The sequence below is a fragment of the Carassius gibelio genome, chromosome B14 (assembly GCF_023724105.1).
Source record: "Carassius gibelio isolate Cgi1373 ecotype wild population from Czech Republic chromosome B14, carGib1.2-hapl.c, whole genome shotgun sequence".
In the NCBI taxonomy this organism is placed as follows: domain Eukaryota; kingdom Metazoa; phylum Chordata; class Actinopteri; order Cypriniformes; family Cyprinidae; genus Carassius; species Carassius gibelio.
The window spans coordinates 17,845,731-17,863,636 of NC_068409.1; the positions used below are offsets into that span (position 1 = coordinate 17,845,731).

Below are 17,906 nucleotides of genomic sequence, written 5' to 3' on the forward strand. Positions count from 1 at the left end.
TTGTAATTTTCCTGTACACAGACCCACTCTCTGTCCGTCGACTGAACACTTGTGAGGCGCGCAGCGCGACAACGATCCGAAATGAGCGTAGTTGTCTTGTGCTGGAGGCGGTCATATGCAAATGGTTGGAACGTCACTTCGCACCGTGACGTCACTTCTTACCATGGATCCAGAACGAGCTGTATTTAGAGCTTGATTAAATAAATGGCTCGTTTATAATGGGGAGGACGTCTTAAGCTATGAAACTTGCAGGACGTTTTAATGGTACAAAGACCTCTTATATTCCAAAAGATCAAGGCAAATTTGGTTTCTCATTTCATGACCCCTTTAACACTGGACTTCAAGCAACTTGGGCTATGAGCTTCTCCACCCTTCCTCCAGACTCTATGACTTTGGTTTCCAAATGAAATACAAAACTTGCTCTCATCTGAAAAGAGGACTTTGCACCACTGGGTAACAGTCCAGTTCTTCTTCTTCTAAGCCCAGGTAAGACTCCTCTGACGTTGTCTGTGGTTCAGCAAATTCCTCGACTCTTCTGTGTGTGGTGGCTCTTGATGCCTTGACCCCAGCCTCAATCCATACCTTGTGAAGTTCACTCAAATTCTTGAATCGATTTCTCTTGACAATCCTCATAAGGCTGCGGTTCTCTCGGTTGGTTGTGCATCTTTTTCTTCCACATTTTTTTCCATCCACTCAACTTTCTGTTAACATGCTTGGATACAGCACTCTGTGAACAGCCAGCTTCCTTGGCAATGAATGTTTGCATCTTACCCTCCTTGTGAAGGGAGTCAATGATTGTCTTCTGGACAACTGTCAGCAGTATTTCTCATGATTGTGTAGCCTAGTGAACCAAACTGAGAGAACATTTTGAAGGTTCAGGAAACCTTTACAGGTGTTTTGAGTTAATTAGCTGATTGCTATGTCACCATATTTTTTTGTTAAATGTGAGCCAAAAATAACAATTAAAAGAACCAAAGACTTAAAATACTTCAGCCTGTGTGTATTTAATTTATTTAATACACGAGTTTCACAATTTGAGTTGAATTACTGAAATAAATTAACTTTTGCTCTATGTTCTAGTTTATTGAGATACAGCTGTTCTATATTTATTTATTTGACCAGTGTCATTGTGGGTTTTGGTTCTTTTGCTTTTTTAGGCTGCATGGACCTTTGAAATAACTCAAATCATTTGGAGAAGTGATATGGACATGTAATGAGGTAAAGACCTGCCTGGAACTGAGAGCCCTGATTGGTAGGGGATCAAATACTTATTTCACTCACTGAAATGCTAAATTTCTAACCTTTATATAATGTTTTTTTTCCTGGGTTTTTTGGTTGTTGTTCTGTCTCTATCTGTTAAAATAAACCTACCATAAAAAATACAGACTGACAGCCCTAATACACACACACACTCATACATATGATTTTGAGATACATCTTTTCAAACTGAGGACAACTGAGGCACTCAAACATTAAAACTATTAAAAAAGGTTCAAACATTCACTGATGCTCCAGAAGGAAACAAGATGCATTAAAGCTGGTGGATGAAAACTTTTGAACACGATGAAGATTTTACTTTGTTCAAATATAATTTTTTCCATTTAGTTCTGCCCTCCGTGAGCAACAGAAGATACTTGTATGTTTCCCGGAGCACAAATTAAGTACAATTTACCTTCATTTAAATTTTACGTAGTTTTCACCCCCAGCTCTTAATGCATCTTGTTTCCTTCTGGAGCATCAGTCAATGTTTGAACCTTTTTTTAATAGTTGTATCTCAAAATCCTACAGTCACTGCTGGAAAGGGTTTAAATATGCAAAGATGCTGGAAAACTGAAGAATCTGCAGGACCTTATATACACACACACACACACAAATGTATATACAGTGCTGCTTGAAGTTTGTGAACCCTTTAGAATTTTCTATATTTCTGCATAAATAAGACCCAAAACATAATAAGATTTTCACATAAATTTGGAAAGTAGACAAAGAAAGAAATCAAACAAAGGAGACAAATATAAATTCTGTCATTTATTTATTGAGACAAATTATCCAGTGTTAAATATTTGTGAGTGCCAAAAGTCTTCTCTTTAAAGTGACTCTGTTGCTTTCAGTATTTGGTTTGCAGCAATAATTGCAGGTAAAGTTTCTTGTAACTGCTGATCAGCCCTGCACAACAACTTGTTGGAATTTTAGCCCATTCCTCAGTACTTCCTATGAACTGCTTGCTTCAGGCCCTTCTACAACATTTCAATTGGATAAAGGTCTGGAATTTGACTCAGTGATTACAAAACATTAACTTTGTTCTTCTTTAACCATTCTTTGATAGAACGTCTTGTTTGCTTGAGGTCGTTGCCTTTCTGCATGACACTATTTTCTTGAGATTCAGTTCTCAGACAGATGACCTGACATTTTCCTTCAGAATTGTCTGGTATAATTCAGAATTCATTGTTCCATCAGTGATGGCAAGCCGTTCTTGACAACATGCAGCAAAACAGAAACCATGATACTAGCAACACAATGTTTCACAGATGGCTCCTTAGGCTTATCTTAAGGTAAGGTTCTAAGAATGGAATGCAGTGTTTTCTTTCTCCAAACATAACACTGCTTATTTAAAATTAATATTTTGGTTACATATGATCTTCAGCAAACTCCAAATGGACAGCAATGTTGTTTTTGGAAAGCAGTGGCTTTCTTCTTGCAAATCTGCCATGGACACCATGGTTGTTCAGTGTTCTCCTCATGATGGACTCGTAAACATTAACATTAACCAATGTGAGAAAGGCCTTTAGTTGATAAGAAGCTAGACTGCAGTCCTTTGAAATCTATTGGACTTTTACACGTCTTGCTTTTAGTGACCTTTGTTGGTGGACTCCTCCTGGGGAGGGTAACAATGGTCTTGAATTTCCTCCATTTGTACACAATCTGTCTGACTGTGAATTGGTGGATTCCAAACTCGTTAGAGATGGCTTTGAAACCTTTTCTAGCCTGATGAACAATACCAACTAATTTTCTGAGATCCTCAGAGATCTTAATTGTTTTTGTGCCATGATACAACTCTTAGGAAAATCTGGTGATTTTTTTTTGGGGTTATATTTATGCAGAAATATAGACAATAGATGTAGTAAATAGAATGGAATAAAAGTACATTGGAATGCCCACGATGTCGTTGAACTTCTGAACGTCTGAAATGTGAGTCATATTTTATCGTTCACATTAGGGGTTTGTTCTCTGGTAAGCTTTTTTTTCTCCCTTGCGGAGAAGAATCGCAATGGTACAACCTGGGGTTGAAATTAACACGCTTCTCGTATCACTCACCATCTCTCTTATACATGCAGAAATGCATGCCCTTCCTCAGAATTCACAAACACAGTGTCAACCGCTGCCATCAGTGACATGCACACTTATGTACCCACAAAGTGTCCTGGGACTAGAGCAAGTTAAGCTGGGGATGTTCGGCTGGTACGGATGAGTCGGATTCTTCCTTTTTTAATTGAATGATCTATAGGCTTCACTGACCACATCCACACCGACCACTACATCACAACTCATGAGTCATGAAGCCCACTGACTTAACATCACATTTTTAATGAAAAATTATGAAATGGTAGTGACAAATCATAAGACGATAATGCTTAACAATGGAACTCTGAGAAACGTCTTTATAAAAATATAACGTCTATATATAGATATGAATATAAAATATACATTTGTTAGTAACCATAAGCAGTTCTAAGTCACGTTACAAGAGCAAAACCACACAAGGTGAATTCCACGAATTATAGACTGTGGGCAGACTACATTTAAATATTTTCTTCTTTTTTTTTTTTAAGCACCTGATGGTGTTAAGAGACAAGACAAGTAGTGAAATGTAGACTCATCATGCTGATCACCTGAAATGAGTCACTCTTTTTTTCTCAGATTCATGTGAAGCCCATAAAAATGCAACTTTGCAAAATAACAAAAATGTGATGACACATAGCTATTTTTAACTTCAAGAAAATGTATATTTTAGTTTGATGATGTTTTTATTTAATTTTTATTTATTTTATTTTTTTTTAGATTTTGGTACTAAATGACATTTTTTAAATAGATATGACCTATTTATTACCTGTTTACCAGTTTTTGAGCATAGACCTGAAAATGAAATTTCTAACTTAAACCGTCGTAAATCTTGAATGCTTTGGAGCACTGACTTAAGTTTGGTCTATATATATATATTTTTTGGAAGACGACGACACTTGGCAGATTATTGCAGAAGTGAAAAAAGTAACATAAATGTATGTTTATTATTATGAAAAAGGCAAAAAATTTTTTTTAAATAAAAATAAATATGCAGTGTGGTCAATAGGAGCAAACGCAAATGCATTTAACACTGTTGATTGTGTTGTCGCATGCACAAAAATTTAATGTCCCGAAAGACTATATTATAAGCTAATTTGACAATACATGATCCTGAATATTAAATAGCTACTTAATAAATAATTCATAAAAGTACCTGACATATTTATTTGAGCTGAATTTGTTTTAATACAAAGAGACTGAAGAGTAATACAGTATGTCATGAAACTACACTCTCAGACTAAAAGGTACAAGGCTGTCACTGGGGCAGTATCCTAAGCTAAAAGGTCCATCTTTGTACCTTATTTACCCTTAAATGATACAGATTAGTACCTTAGTCCATTAGTATACCAGTCCACTGACAGATTTGTGCCTTTTCTTCTAAATGTGATGGAAAACAGTTCTTTGGAAAATAAGCCAGTTATACAGATTAGTGCTCATGATTCATAATGAGTGTGTAATAATTGTGATTACCATAGAAATTAATTTCGATTTTCGTCACTTGTTCCAGTTTCTGAAAACAATATCGTTGAGATTTGCACTTACAGTGGAAGTTTGTTTTTCATCTTAAGCCCAAAGAATATTTTACTTATCACAAGTATTCGAGGGTCAGCGTGCAGTGCACATAATGCAAATTTAATCATCAGAATAGTACAATCGCACACACATGCACATTGAATTTGTTTTGCAGTAATCAGTTTTTCCACGAGGGGTCAAAATTTTCCTGGGCTGCATTTTTGGATTACGATAGATCCTGGCACTTAAAAGTGTTTACAAATGCCTCAATTTACAATCGTTTGTTGTCGTTTCCCAAGAGTTTCCCAAAAATGCACTTAAAGTAATCACATGTAGCTGTGCTTTAAGTGCTAAACTATTGACTAGAATGACTCATAATTGTAGTACATGATTGTTTATTGAAATGTTAACCTAACGCTGCGTTCCAGAGAACTTGGATATAATTGCTATAATAGATTATATTATAATACTTAATAATATGTAATATATTTTATATATACGTATATTATAATTAGTGCTGTCCAACGATAAATCTCGATTAATCGTATCAAAAATAAAAGTTTTTGTTCACATATGTTTGTGTACTCTGTATATTTATTATGTATATATATAAATTCGCACATACACATGCATATATTTAAGAAAAATATTCTATATTTATATATTAAATCTATTTATAATATCAATTATATATATATATATATATATATATATATATATATATATATATATGTAAATACATGTAAATATTTTCAAAATATATACTGTATGTGTGTATTTATTTATACATAATAAATATACATAGTACACACACATATATTATGTAGACAAAAACTTTTATTTTGGATGCCATTCATTGCGATTACTCGTTTGACAGCACTAATTATGGTGTTTATAATATCTATATAGAGGCGTTATCTCCGGGTCCAATACTTGGTTGGTCTCCTGCACGTTTTATAAACTTTTTAGACTCACAAAGCTTTTGGGAAATGCTGCTTTGGGCAGTTGTTTCACAGTAGAAAATGTAACTAAAGAGAAGGAACAACAAATACAAAATAGCGGAAACTTCAACAATAACACATTGACAAGCACTTTTGAGCGAGATGGAATGGGATAGACCACTTTTGGTTTAAAAGAGTTAAAAAAAAAAAACTTTACCTTATGAAACTATTGAAGATGGGTTTCAAAGTGCAAACTGTTGAAAATATTACAGTCTACATGTAAACTACAAAAAAACATGAATTTGGTGAAACATGGTGATGACTTATGCAAACTTACTTTCACCATCTTCGGTGTTTGTTTTTGTCATCGCTCTGCAGAAAAATGCTTATGTGTGCAGGCGTGTGGTGCTTTTCATCGCCAACTACTGGCCTGGCATGGATAATACAGCGTATTAAAGGCTGATCCGCGTGATTGTTTTGCCAATACCGATTATCTATTCCTCTTTACGATTTGTAACATGAAATAAACATGAATGAACATCAGAAGGTATTTTGTTCCAAATACATCAATACACATCATTTCCAAGTTGAAGTCCACAGATGTTTATCTACTCTCCTGTTTGGTTTGTTTGTCACACAAAAAAATGGCAGATTCAGCATTATGATTGGTCAGATCGCCTGTCAATCAAACTCCCCACAAAGGGTCAATTACATTGATCTTTTAATAGAATGTATTCAAAATTCTACACCTCTTTCCTTAATATTGAAGAAACATTAAGCACAATGAATTTTTCTATTCATTAATTGGCCGTTGAATGTTTTGCACATGAGTTTTCAGAAAGAAGGTTAAGAGTTCAGATATCACTGATGACACAGTGATGAGTCATTCATATGCACCAGTGTAAGCTGCTATCATTTACAGCTTGTGAAGTTGGGCCCTACTTTATATTAATTATTATTTCATCATCAATGGATTTCCCTCAGTGCATCTCACCTCTTCCTGATTAGATTTGAAATGCAGTGTGAAAGCACCCAGCTGAACTAGCTCATCATGATACAGTGTATTAATATCTCTACTATGACCTTTCGCATACTAATGTAAACTGTGTCTGTACCACAAAAAAGTCTACAGAAACCTCTGACACCCACAAGTCAAGAGATATTGTACATACCCAAGGACTAGTTTACACACAAGAACTGTCATTATTTATTCACAAAAATATAAAATATGAAAGCCATGGCCACACATCAATTAGAATACTTTTCAGTGCACAAATGCATTTGTACAATGGATTTACTGTAGTAACACTAAACTTACAATTAATACATTATTATTAAACATCACTATAGTTGGGCAATTGATTTCCACTTTTCTTATGTGATATGTGATGAGAAAAGGAAGAAAAAAAAGTTTGGTAAAAGATTATTTGAATCTTAGTGAATCGCATTATATACTTTATCCAATTGCATTTGTTTATGACTTTCGCCACCGCAGACACTGTAAGTGAGGTCCAATGTGATGAAACTAACCTGACACCAGTGTTTATTTACTTCATCCAAATGTAAAAAAAAATATAAAATTTTGACTTTTTTAACGCAACATTTTATTGCTTTTTTTCCCCTCTAAATTTAACGAGTTTTTTCACATAATTTAAATAGTTTATTCTCAATATTTTATTTCGACCATTTTTCTCAAAATTTAAAAAAGAATTCTCAAAATTTTACTTTTTATCGTAATTTAACAAGTTTATCTCAACATTTTACTGCTTTTTCCCCCTCTAAATTTAACACCTTTTTTAACATAATTTACAAGTTTTTTCTCAACATTTTGTTTAAACTTTTTTTTTTCTAAAATGTAATTTTTGTTCTCGTAATTTAATGAGTTTATTCTCAACATTTGATTTCGACTTTTTTTCTCACAATTGTATAATCCTCTTCTGTACATCTTCATGTGCACAATATAATTATATAACAAGAAAAATACTTTTACTATAATAAAATGTACCTTTCATAGTTCATATACAGTATGCAATAATAGTATTAAATATTTCACCCCTTTAACCAATTTATTCAAAATTAGAGGCACAAATCCTTTCTTGTGAAACATAAAATGAATTTTGCATAAAATTAGCTAGTTTTAAACATTAACTGCACGAATCCACCTTAAATAATGATTTTATCCCATTTTGTACCCTGACCCTATTCTTGAACTTTCCAACATTTAAAATCATGCAACCATTATTATTTTTTTTTTAAATCACAATTTTTCCATTTCTGAAGACTAAAAAAAATCTAAAACTAAATAAATCAATACAAATGAATGAATGAATGAATGAATAACTTTGTAGTTTGTCCTTCTGAGGTTGATTATTAACGTTTATAGCTCTTACTAAAATACAATTAACCTTATCATAGATTGTGTACTGTACATTGCAACACAGTTTTCCTCTGTGGGCAGTAACAGTCTTAAGTATTTTCCCCCTTTAACCAATTTAGAAACTAGGTTTACATCACGGATATATTTAAGGTGTAAGCGTATGTGGTATTAGTTTCCTGCGTTATGGTGTATATAAAGGGTTAGGGTGCAGAATGCGATCATTATCTCTAGAAAGCATCCCTGCGAACATGAACATGAAACTGCTACGTCTTCTGGTCGTACTGTTTGCTCTGAGCTATGCAAACTCAAAAAATAGTAAAACCTTCTCTGAACTTCTGAACAAGCTTAAAAATCTTGAGAAGCATCAGTTCAATGTAAGTGAAATATTTTGCTTTTAAAGCATGAGAGAGAAAGACTTGGCACCACTGTTTTGGTAGTGGTTGTATGCCATATTGAAACTAATGGACTATGGACTAATTAGGGTTAATATGTTGCATATATTCTCTGATATCATCTTGTGTTTGGATTTCTAGGAGATCAATATAACAGAAAGTATCCAAACACCTCGAGATGTAAAGGATGCAGTGAGTATTTTTTTGCCATTTTCTCTGTATTAGGCCTACAGAACATTGAAACAATTGCAAAAACAAATATAATAATATATTGCATGAATGTATTCTTATGGGGATTGTTTTGTTTGTGTTTTTTAACCACAGTGTGGGTGCGAGGATTTTTTTGCAGAACGCCTGAAGCACTTTCTGAAGACAGTTCAAACCGTTTTACCCACGGCCAACTTAATGAACATTTTGGACAACCTGAAGCATTTCTCTCATCCTGGAGTCAACGTAAGATGTTTGTTTTTAATTATTTGCACTGTCCATTAGACTATAACCTCTGACCTCACCATGAATTCTTGATAAATAAATGTTTTCATCATTTAACATCTGTTCAATCATAGAAAGTATTCTGTGTCTGAAAGACAATGCAGTTGCGCAGCATAAAAAGATGAGCTAGTTTAAATGACAAGTTTAAATAATGCAATGCTTATGTTTTATCTTTTGGTTTTTCCAGGCGAAAGACCACTGTAAATTCGCAGTGCATAAACCAAAAACACTGACATCAGACGATTTGAAGAAGCTGATTCAGGATTACATTTCTTTCATCCAAAACTGGAATTCACACTGCAAAAAAAATCATAAATAACGCAAGTCACAAAAGCAGAACGGACTGGAAATCCTTTTGGGATGGAAATTGACATACTCAATATCCATGTATTTATTTATTCTATTTATTTATTTATTTTGACCAGTCTGTGTTGGTTGTTCTCTATCCTCAAATTTGTTTAGAAAGTTAAATGTATCTAATTCCAAAAAAGTTTGTGACTGCCTTCAAACATAGGAAGAAAAACGACCAGTATACTTTATATTTTTAAAGTTTCGACTTGTATTGTAACAATACGAACATCATGTTACATTTTGATCCACAGATTTTATATGGAATTGATTTCTAAATAAAGGGGATATTGTGTAGATCAACGTTTTTCTGTCTTGATTTCCATGCCAGCTGTCAGAAACAAAATCGATAGAAAAATGCAAAAGATAATTTACAGTTGTGTTTTTAGTTTTTTTTTTACCTTCCATCACATTTACGGACATTTCCTTTAAACCTACTGTACATCACAATGCATGAGTCAAAAACATGCATTTTTCAATCACCTATGACAAATCAATATGGAAAATGTATAAGACTTCAATATCGATCAGTTCATTGGTTTTCCAGGGAATAAGCTGCACTTTTGTGTCCTATTAGTTGTTTTTATTCAAACAGTTTTAAACATTAACTGCACGAATCCACCTTAAATAATGATTTTATCCCATTTCGCACCCTGACCCTAATCTTGAACTTGCTGAATGTTTCCAACATTTAAAATCATGCAACCTTTAACTTTTTTTTTATTAACTCTGCCGACTGTCAGAAACAAAATCGATAAACTGGAATAGGTAATTTACAGTTTTGTCTCGTTTTTTTTTTTTTTTTTACCTTCCGTCACATTTACGGACATTTCCTTTAAACCATACATCATAATGCATGAGTCAAAAACATGCATTTTCCAATCACCTATGACAAATCAATATAGAAAATGTCCTTCATGTAAAAAGTACACTGGACCATACTCACATTAAGTTGCAAATGTAACATATACACTTAGCAAGTCTGTATTGCTGCGGTAGTGATGTAGTCAATTAAACTGACACATCTGTGTCCTGTTCATTTTCTCTTGGCTGTACTGATGGGATGTGGTGCATCTTGAAGGAGGCTGTGTATACAATATTAAGCCTGATGGATAGAAACAGACAGTCCTGCAGCTGCTGGCAGCGTCCTGACGAGAAGGAGCATCCCTAACATCACAGGAATGGAATATTTAGGAGACCGATGGCGGAAAAACACCCAGCTTCCCGAGAGCGCTGCAAGACTGTTCTGCCAGACATTGGACTTCCTGTATATGAAGACTTCAAGATCGATTAGCTCATGGGTTTTTCCCGTGAATAAGCTGCACTTTTGTCTCCTATTGCTTGTTTGTATTCAAAATTAGAGGCACAAATCCTTTCTTGCGGCTAGAACTATTAGACATGTTAAACTAATATCGAAACATAAAATGAATGTTGCATAAAATTAGCGGTAACACTTTAGAATAAGGTTCCATTAGTTAATGTTAGTTAGCTACTTTAGTTAACATGATATAAGCAAGAACATGATATAAGCAAGAATAATCCTTAGTTAATTTCTTCATTTACGAATGCATTATTCAAATTAAAAGTTGTGCTTGTTAACATTAGCTAATGCACTGTGAATAAGCATGAACATTAACTAATGGACCATTATTCTAAAATGTTACCAAATTAGCTAGTTTTAAATATTTACTGCACAAATCCGCCTTAAATAATGATTCTGTCCCATTTTGTACCCCGACCCTAATCTTGAACTTGTTGACTGTTTCCAACATTTAAAATCATGCAACCATAAAAAAATAAACATAAATAAAAAAAATAATAATAATTTCACAATTTCTGAAGACTAAAAAATGTAATCTAAAAAATAGTCAAAAATAAAAAATCTAAAACTAAATAACTAAATACAAAGGAATGAATGAACGAGTGAATAACTTTGTATTTTGTCCTTCTTGAGCTTGATTATTAATATTTTCTGTAGGCTATGCACCTCCTTACACTGACATTCTTTACATTTGCTAAAAAAATAAAATGAGTTTCAGACCATATTTTGCACCCTGTCTGTGGTAAGTGCCTTCACGGCTTTATCTGGACTCTAACATTATGTAGACTTAAACATACAGGCACCTTATCTGGACTCTGTTCACTACCACAGAGAGAGCCATCAGCTGCACTGCAATTACTTTATTTATAAACCCCATCTGGTTAGAACCGGACTAGACAGAGACATGGACAAGACATGCTGCAGTCACACAATTCACTATATACAACACATAGACGCGTTAACTGTAAAATCCATGAATTCCACAATTTAGCTGATCGCTTCGCTATGTTTGTGTGTGTGTGTGTGTGTGTGTGTGTGTCTCATTCATACTTGGTAAGTCACAGATGTGATTTAAGGTTATTAGGTTTTTAAAACAGACAAAAAGTTCCATATAAAAGTAGCAAACGATTTGATAAGATGCTACTGTATCTTGACACTCAAGTCAAGAGTGTGGAGAAGAGATGGGTGCTGGTTTCCTGCCCGCCAAAAATGTGTCCTCTACCAATACTTTCATATCTGATGCTTGAGATAAACAGAGTCAGACAGTGATGACTGAAAGAATTCATACATGTTAGATGATGATTTTGAGACTGACTGCAGGAGCAAAAGCAGCTGGAGCTTGTGTAAAAGCTCTCAACTCAGGCCTCGGCGACTCCAGACAGATCGTCTGCTCTGAAGCTGTGATTAATGAGCTGCTGGTGGCCAAATCTAAACTCACAGATCATTGTGTCTTTGAGGATTCTTCAAGTGTCCAACTTCATCAATCCAACCTGAGAAACCAGTAGAAATGTCTGCATTGGATCTGATCTTGAAACAGACTGACCTTAATCAGGAAAGAGATGTGTGCCAGCACACCTTATCTGTGTCCCTGGAGCACAAAACCAGTCTTAAGTCACTCTAGTATATTAGCAGTAGCCAAAAAAAAAAAAAACATTATAAGACATTTTATGCCAAAAATCATTAGGATATTAAGTAAAGATCATGTTCCATGCAGATATTTTGTACTATTCATTCCATTAATATATAAAAACTTAATTTTTGATCAGTAACATGCATTGCTTAGAATTCATTTGGACAATTTAAAAGTGATTTTCTCAATATTTAGATTTTTTTGCACAATCACATTCCAGATTTTCAAATAGTTGCATCTCAACCATTGTCCGATCCTAACAAAGCATGCATCAATGGAAATATTATTTATTCTGCTTTCAGAAGATGCATAAATCTCAATTTCGAAAAAAAAAAAAAAAGTGAGTTTTGTGGTCCAGGCCACATATGGTCAGCTTATACTGATGCATTACCAATCACATTTGTTAATTTATATATCAGTATTTCTATTAAGAAACATATTTTCCTCATGTTTTCTTACTGAGTCTAATAATCAGCATTCAGAAACACAAAACACTACAAATCAAGTACATTTGGTTCTTAGGAAATAGATCCTTTCCAGGTTTCAGTGACAGATGTGATTATAGTAATATAATAATACATTTAAGCATTCAGTGATGGTGCACATCATGCGACTACAAATGAATGTGATATGCACAAGGATCAATATTTAAAATTATGCATGTATGCTTTTAAAAATGTTAAACCTTTTTCAATTTATTGTAGAATGTGGCATCAAAAATGCATTGTCACAATAAAAAAAAAATCACTTTTAGGAAAAACAATATTTATTGGAAAAGAATGTATGTTTTCTTCTGGTAACTGATGCTTACAGGACATTTGAACTCAGTGAACATTTCCCACTATTGCGTGCAAACTGCATTACATAATCATAATAAATCAATAGGATCATAACTACATTAGGGACAATAACAGCGCAAACTAATCTAGAAAATAATAAACACTGAATACATTCAGGTCTTCAGTATGACTCACTAGTTAATCATTCAAAGTCGTTTCACTGTAACAAATGACTAATTAGGTGATACAATCTGAATATTATCAGATAAGCTCATTAGTTCAATATATTGCATGCATCGTAATATAAAGGAAATATGCTGTACTGGCTTTTACTCTTGCTAAAATAATTTTGCAAACATTTAGTAACCTAATATGCAGAAATTAACATTTTAATAACAGTCTTTGAGGAGAACCCCTAACAAGTGCACATATATTAAATATGTAAAAGCATGGAGAAACGCATTTGGTTAGTATGGCACTCCCCATTAGGTGGCCTCGTTGACTTGATTTTTAAGTTGTAATACCTGTGTTACGACATATTTCCTTATTTCAGGTATTTCAGATATTGGTTAACATCAGTAAATCTGCAGAACTCACGTGAATGAATCATTGATTTAGAAATTCATTCAAGCAATAGCCGACTGTAGAGAGAGAAAAAAGTACAACAGCGATGATCAAACGCAGTCATGCAGTTCATAGCCCGAGTATAAAATAAAGATTTAATTAAAAGCATGGATCATGAATCGTCCAAGTGTGATCGTAGAGCGCGCATCGCGCACGTGCGCTGAGCTCCACTGGGACTCGGTGTTTGTCTCCTTTTTTTTTTTAAACCGGACCAACTGAGTAATTTCTCAAGCCCCTGGGGGTCTGGCTCGACGCATGTCGGTGTGAAGTGTGTTGGTCATGTCTCTCGGCGTCGGGTCTCACCGATCTCGACGCGCGTTCGTCGCGTTGAGCGCATCCCCAAGGAATAACACCGTCATTTCGACAATTCCGAGGTGCGCGAGAGTCATTCACCGAGGACGCTCACGAAACAAGTTTCCTTTCTTGTTTTTTACGGAGAAGACGGTTCATATAAGAAACAGTGCAACGTTATTCGCATAACTGCAAAAAGAAGCGCTTCAGTGTCATCTAACAGGTGAGTTTAAATCGATCTGGTTGTTATTATAAGCAGGTATTTGTTCTCTTAATATTAGTTGTCTCTTTGTTGACACAGAAATGCAGGAACAGGTTTTTCCACATTGCACTCTGAAAAGTGTCTCACATGATATCATGATATCAATATACAAGGGAACTCTGGATGGATGAGTAAAGACTTTGTATCGATGGATGCAGGATGATATGCTACCACGATATAATTCTGTCAGTATAACTGAACTGAACCTGAACGACTTCAGTGACACCGGAATGCAATGGAATATGAACTGGAAATATGTATTTTGGTGTGAAAAATGCCCTTTCTTGTGGTGTGACTCAAACACGTCTAGTTCTCATGATGCAGTGAGATATTAGATGGCAGGGATGGCTTTGAACTCGACGACGGTCATTGACAGCGGCTTGGTGGAAACTGACCGCTCCACGCGGGTTCTGACCGGTTGCTTTCTGTCCGTTCTAATCCTCTCCACTTTGCTCGGGAACACACTGGTTTGTGCAGCTGTCACAAAGTTTCGCCACCTGCGCTCTAAAGTCACCAACTTTTTTGTCATCTCGCTGGCCGTGTCAGATCTGCTGGTGGCTGTTCTGGTCATGCCCTGGAAGGCTGTGACAGAGGTTGCCGGCTTCTGGCCCTTTGGTGCGTTTTGTGACATTTGGGTGGCTTTCGATATCATGTGCTCCACGGCGTCTATCCTGAACCTGTGTGTTATTAGCGTGGACCGATACTGGGCCATTTCCAGCCCGTTCCGCTATGAGAGGAAGATGACTCCTAGAGTGGCCTTTGTGATGATCAGCGGGGCTTGGACTCTATCCGTGCTCATCTCCTTCATCCCGGTGCAGCTCAAATGGCACAAGGCTCAGCCGATAGGCTTTCTGGAGGTCAATGCATCTCGCAGGGATCTGCCGACGGACAACTGCGACTCCAGCCTCAACCGAACGTACGCCATTTCGTCCTCCCTCATCAGCTTCTACATTCCCGTCGCCATCATGATCGTAACATACACTCAGATTTACCGGATCGCCCAGAAGCAGATCCGACGGATCTCGGCTCTGGAAAGGGCCGCGGAGAGCGCCCAGATCCGCCATGACAGCATGGGCAGCAGCTCCAACATGGACTCGGAGAGCTCCTTCAAACTGTCCTTCAAAAGAGAGACGAAAGTCTTAAAAACGCTGTCTGTTATAATGGGGGTTTTCGTTTGCTGCTGGTTGCCCTTCTTCGTTCTGAACTGCATGGTGCCGTTTTGTAAGCGCACGTCGACCAGTCTCCCCTGCATCAGTCCAACAACGTTTGATGTTTTTGTCTGGTTCGGATGGGCCAATTCGTCTCTCAACCCCATCATATACGCTTTCAACGCCGACTTTCGCCGAGCTTTTGCCATCCTTTTAGGATGCCAGAGACTCTGTCCGGGAAGCATTAGCATGGAGACACCTAGCTTGAATAAGAACTAAAAAGCAATGTCACACCAATCCTTTGCCAAGGAAGGCTGGAGGGAAAAGGGTTTGGGATTAAGACTTCGGGAAGAAAGCCCTCCTGCTGTGCTGGAGAGCAGGGGAAGCGGCTGCGACGTCCCTTAAGCAAAGCTAATCGCTATACTTCCCCAAAGAATGACAGAAGGGAGGTCTGTGCGTTCCCAGTGTCTTTAACAGATTATTGAATCCACAAGTGACTTGCAGTGTTTTATCAGAGGAAATATAGATGTTTATAGATTGTTTATTCTAATGAAGCTGTACTTTAATAATGTTGAAGTGCTGGGCACAACTGCAATACAGTGGAACAAACGATGTGTATTTAGTCACTGCAAATGAATGGTGAATATTTTCCTCATTCCATAAATATCACTTAATAATAAAATTCATTGTAATCTGAATCTAATACATCACTGCTTGATACATATCTAGCTCATCCTCTCCACTCTCATTACATTTCATTTACGTCTTTCCTTATTCACGAGACTTCACTTTTTTTTTTTCCAAAACAAGAGGGCAGATGGTCAATCATGAGATGGCTGTCCCATTAATGAACATGTATATTGTTCTGTGGTACTTGTTCTCTTCAAAGCCTCTGATTCATTATTAAACTGTGAAAGCTAAACACCACGACTAGCAGAACAGATGGCTGTGAAATCAAAATGCAGATGTGGCAAAGCATTAATTTACGGTCATCAAGTAATAGATACGTTATTGTTGAGATTGTAATTATGTTCTGAAAGCGTATGGGATTATCGGTCCTGGTACAAAATAACACTGGATGTGATGCAATGTGTCATGTGATAATGTGGAAAATGAAACATTGAGAACCTCTGCGGCGAACTGAATGTAATTAATTGTGATCAGTCTAATTATTTGGTCAGTTTTATGTGCTTTCGCAACACATTATTTGGTGCTGTTACTTGTTTTTCAAAGTACTGCATTTATTGTAGTGTTTAGAGAGAGACACTGATTCAGCGATATAGCATTACAATGTTGAAGTAGAATTAAGTGATGTTTAACTTATTTGCCAACTGATGACAAAGTACATATGTAAAGCAAACATTATGGTGTTAAAGTTCTTAACACAAATTAAAAATGTGCTTGTTCTTTCTTTGTGAACATTGTGTTTGTTATATGCAAAACCCGCTCTAGAAAATACATCTCTGGATGATTAACACCCCAGCACTCCAGCTCTTATTCTTCACTTGATGAAACTTGAATAAGAGACAATAACAGACGGCAGGAACCGTGGCTCTCAACCTCTTAAACTTTCATTTGTTACCGTCAAGCTGTCTTGACACTGTGCAAAGCTGGCATAAATAGAGATAATAAGCTCAGAGGAACTGGGGAGTCAAATTGTTTTTGTTTGCCAGCCTCTGTGAATGTGTAAGAGTCAAGCTCTCACAGCAGGGCCCTCAAAACTGACATCCAATACAACACTCTCAAATCAGACACAAAGGGAAGCATATTGGATGAGTTATTAAACAGTAGACGCTGTGCTTAATATACAGAAACAACAGTGCATGAGTAATCACTGTCATTTGTTTCAGTTGTGTTTGGTCTATGTCAGCTGACAGGAAACAGAGGGGTCACTGTGAAATTAGTGTAATGAAGAGCATTAGTACTGTATATCATACAGCATACTTAATTAACAGATACCATAGGTGTGTACATATATTCAGTTTAACAACCTCAGAAATAAATCCACATATGGGTTTTTTCTCTTTCTTGTACAACTTGTACAACCCTTATATTACTATTCTTTAATCTAACCCTTAAATTAAAGGTGTGACATATTGATTAGAGTATTTTAATATTCCTTAATTTATTAATAATAATTGTGACTTGGATAAATTCAATTTAGATGCTACCACTCAAGAGGAAACCATAATAAATATAGTAAAATAATATTTTTGACTTAAAATCAGTTCATTGAGATGTTACCACATTAATCTTTTTTTTATTCTATTTTTTAGACTGGATTAAAATACTGCAGGTGGTCACATTTCATTATTTGATTTAATTAGTCAAAATATTATATAAAAAAATACTAATTCTTAAGTCGAGCCTAATTCAATTGACAACATGCATCCTTTCAAAGCATACTTACAGAAAATGGTTTTAGAATGTTGGTTTTAAGAGAGTTT

General features: G+C 35.6%; 1 protein-coding gene across 1 annotated transcript; it reads left to right on the forward strand.

Moving 5' to 3' along the window:
- The first annotated feature begins 13,967 nt into the window (after positions 1-13,967).
- On the forward strand, positions 13,968-16,811 carry LOC127971773 (D(1) dopamine receptor-like). The gene is made up of 2 exons (XM_052574998.1): positions 13,968-14,272; positions 14,351-16,811. Exon 2 carries the CDS (start codon positions 14,647-14,649, stop codon positions 15,736-15,738), a length of 1,092 nt encoding a protein of 363 aa, XP_052430958.1. The 5' UTR covers positions 13,968-14,272; positions 14,351-14,646; the 3' UTR covers positions 15,739-16,811.
- Positions 16,812-17,906: the final 1,095 nt, after the last annotated feature.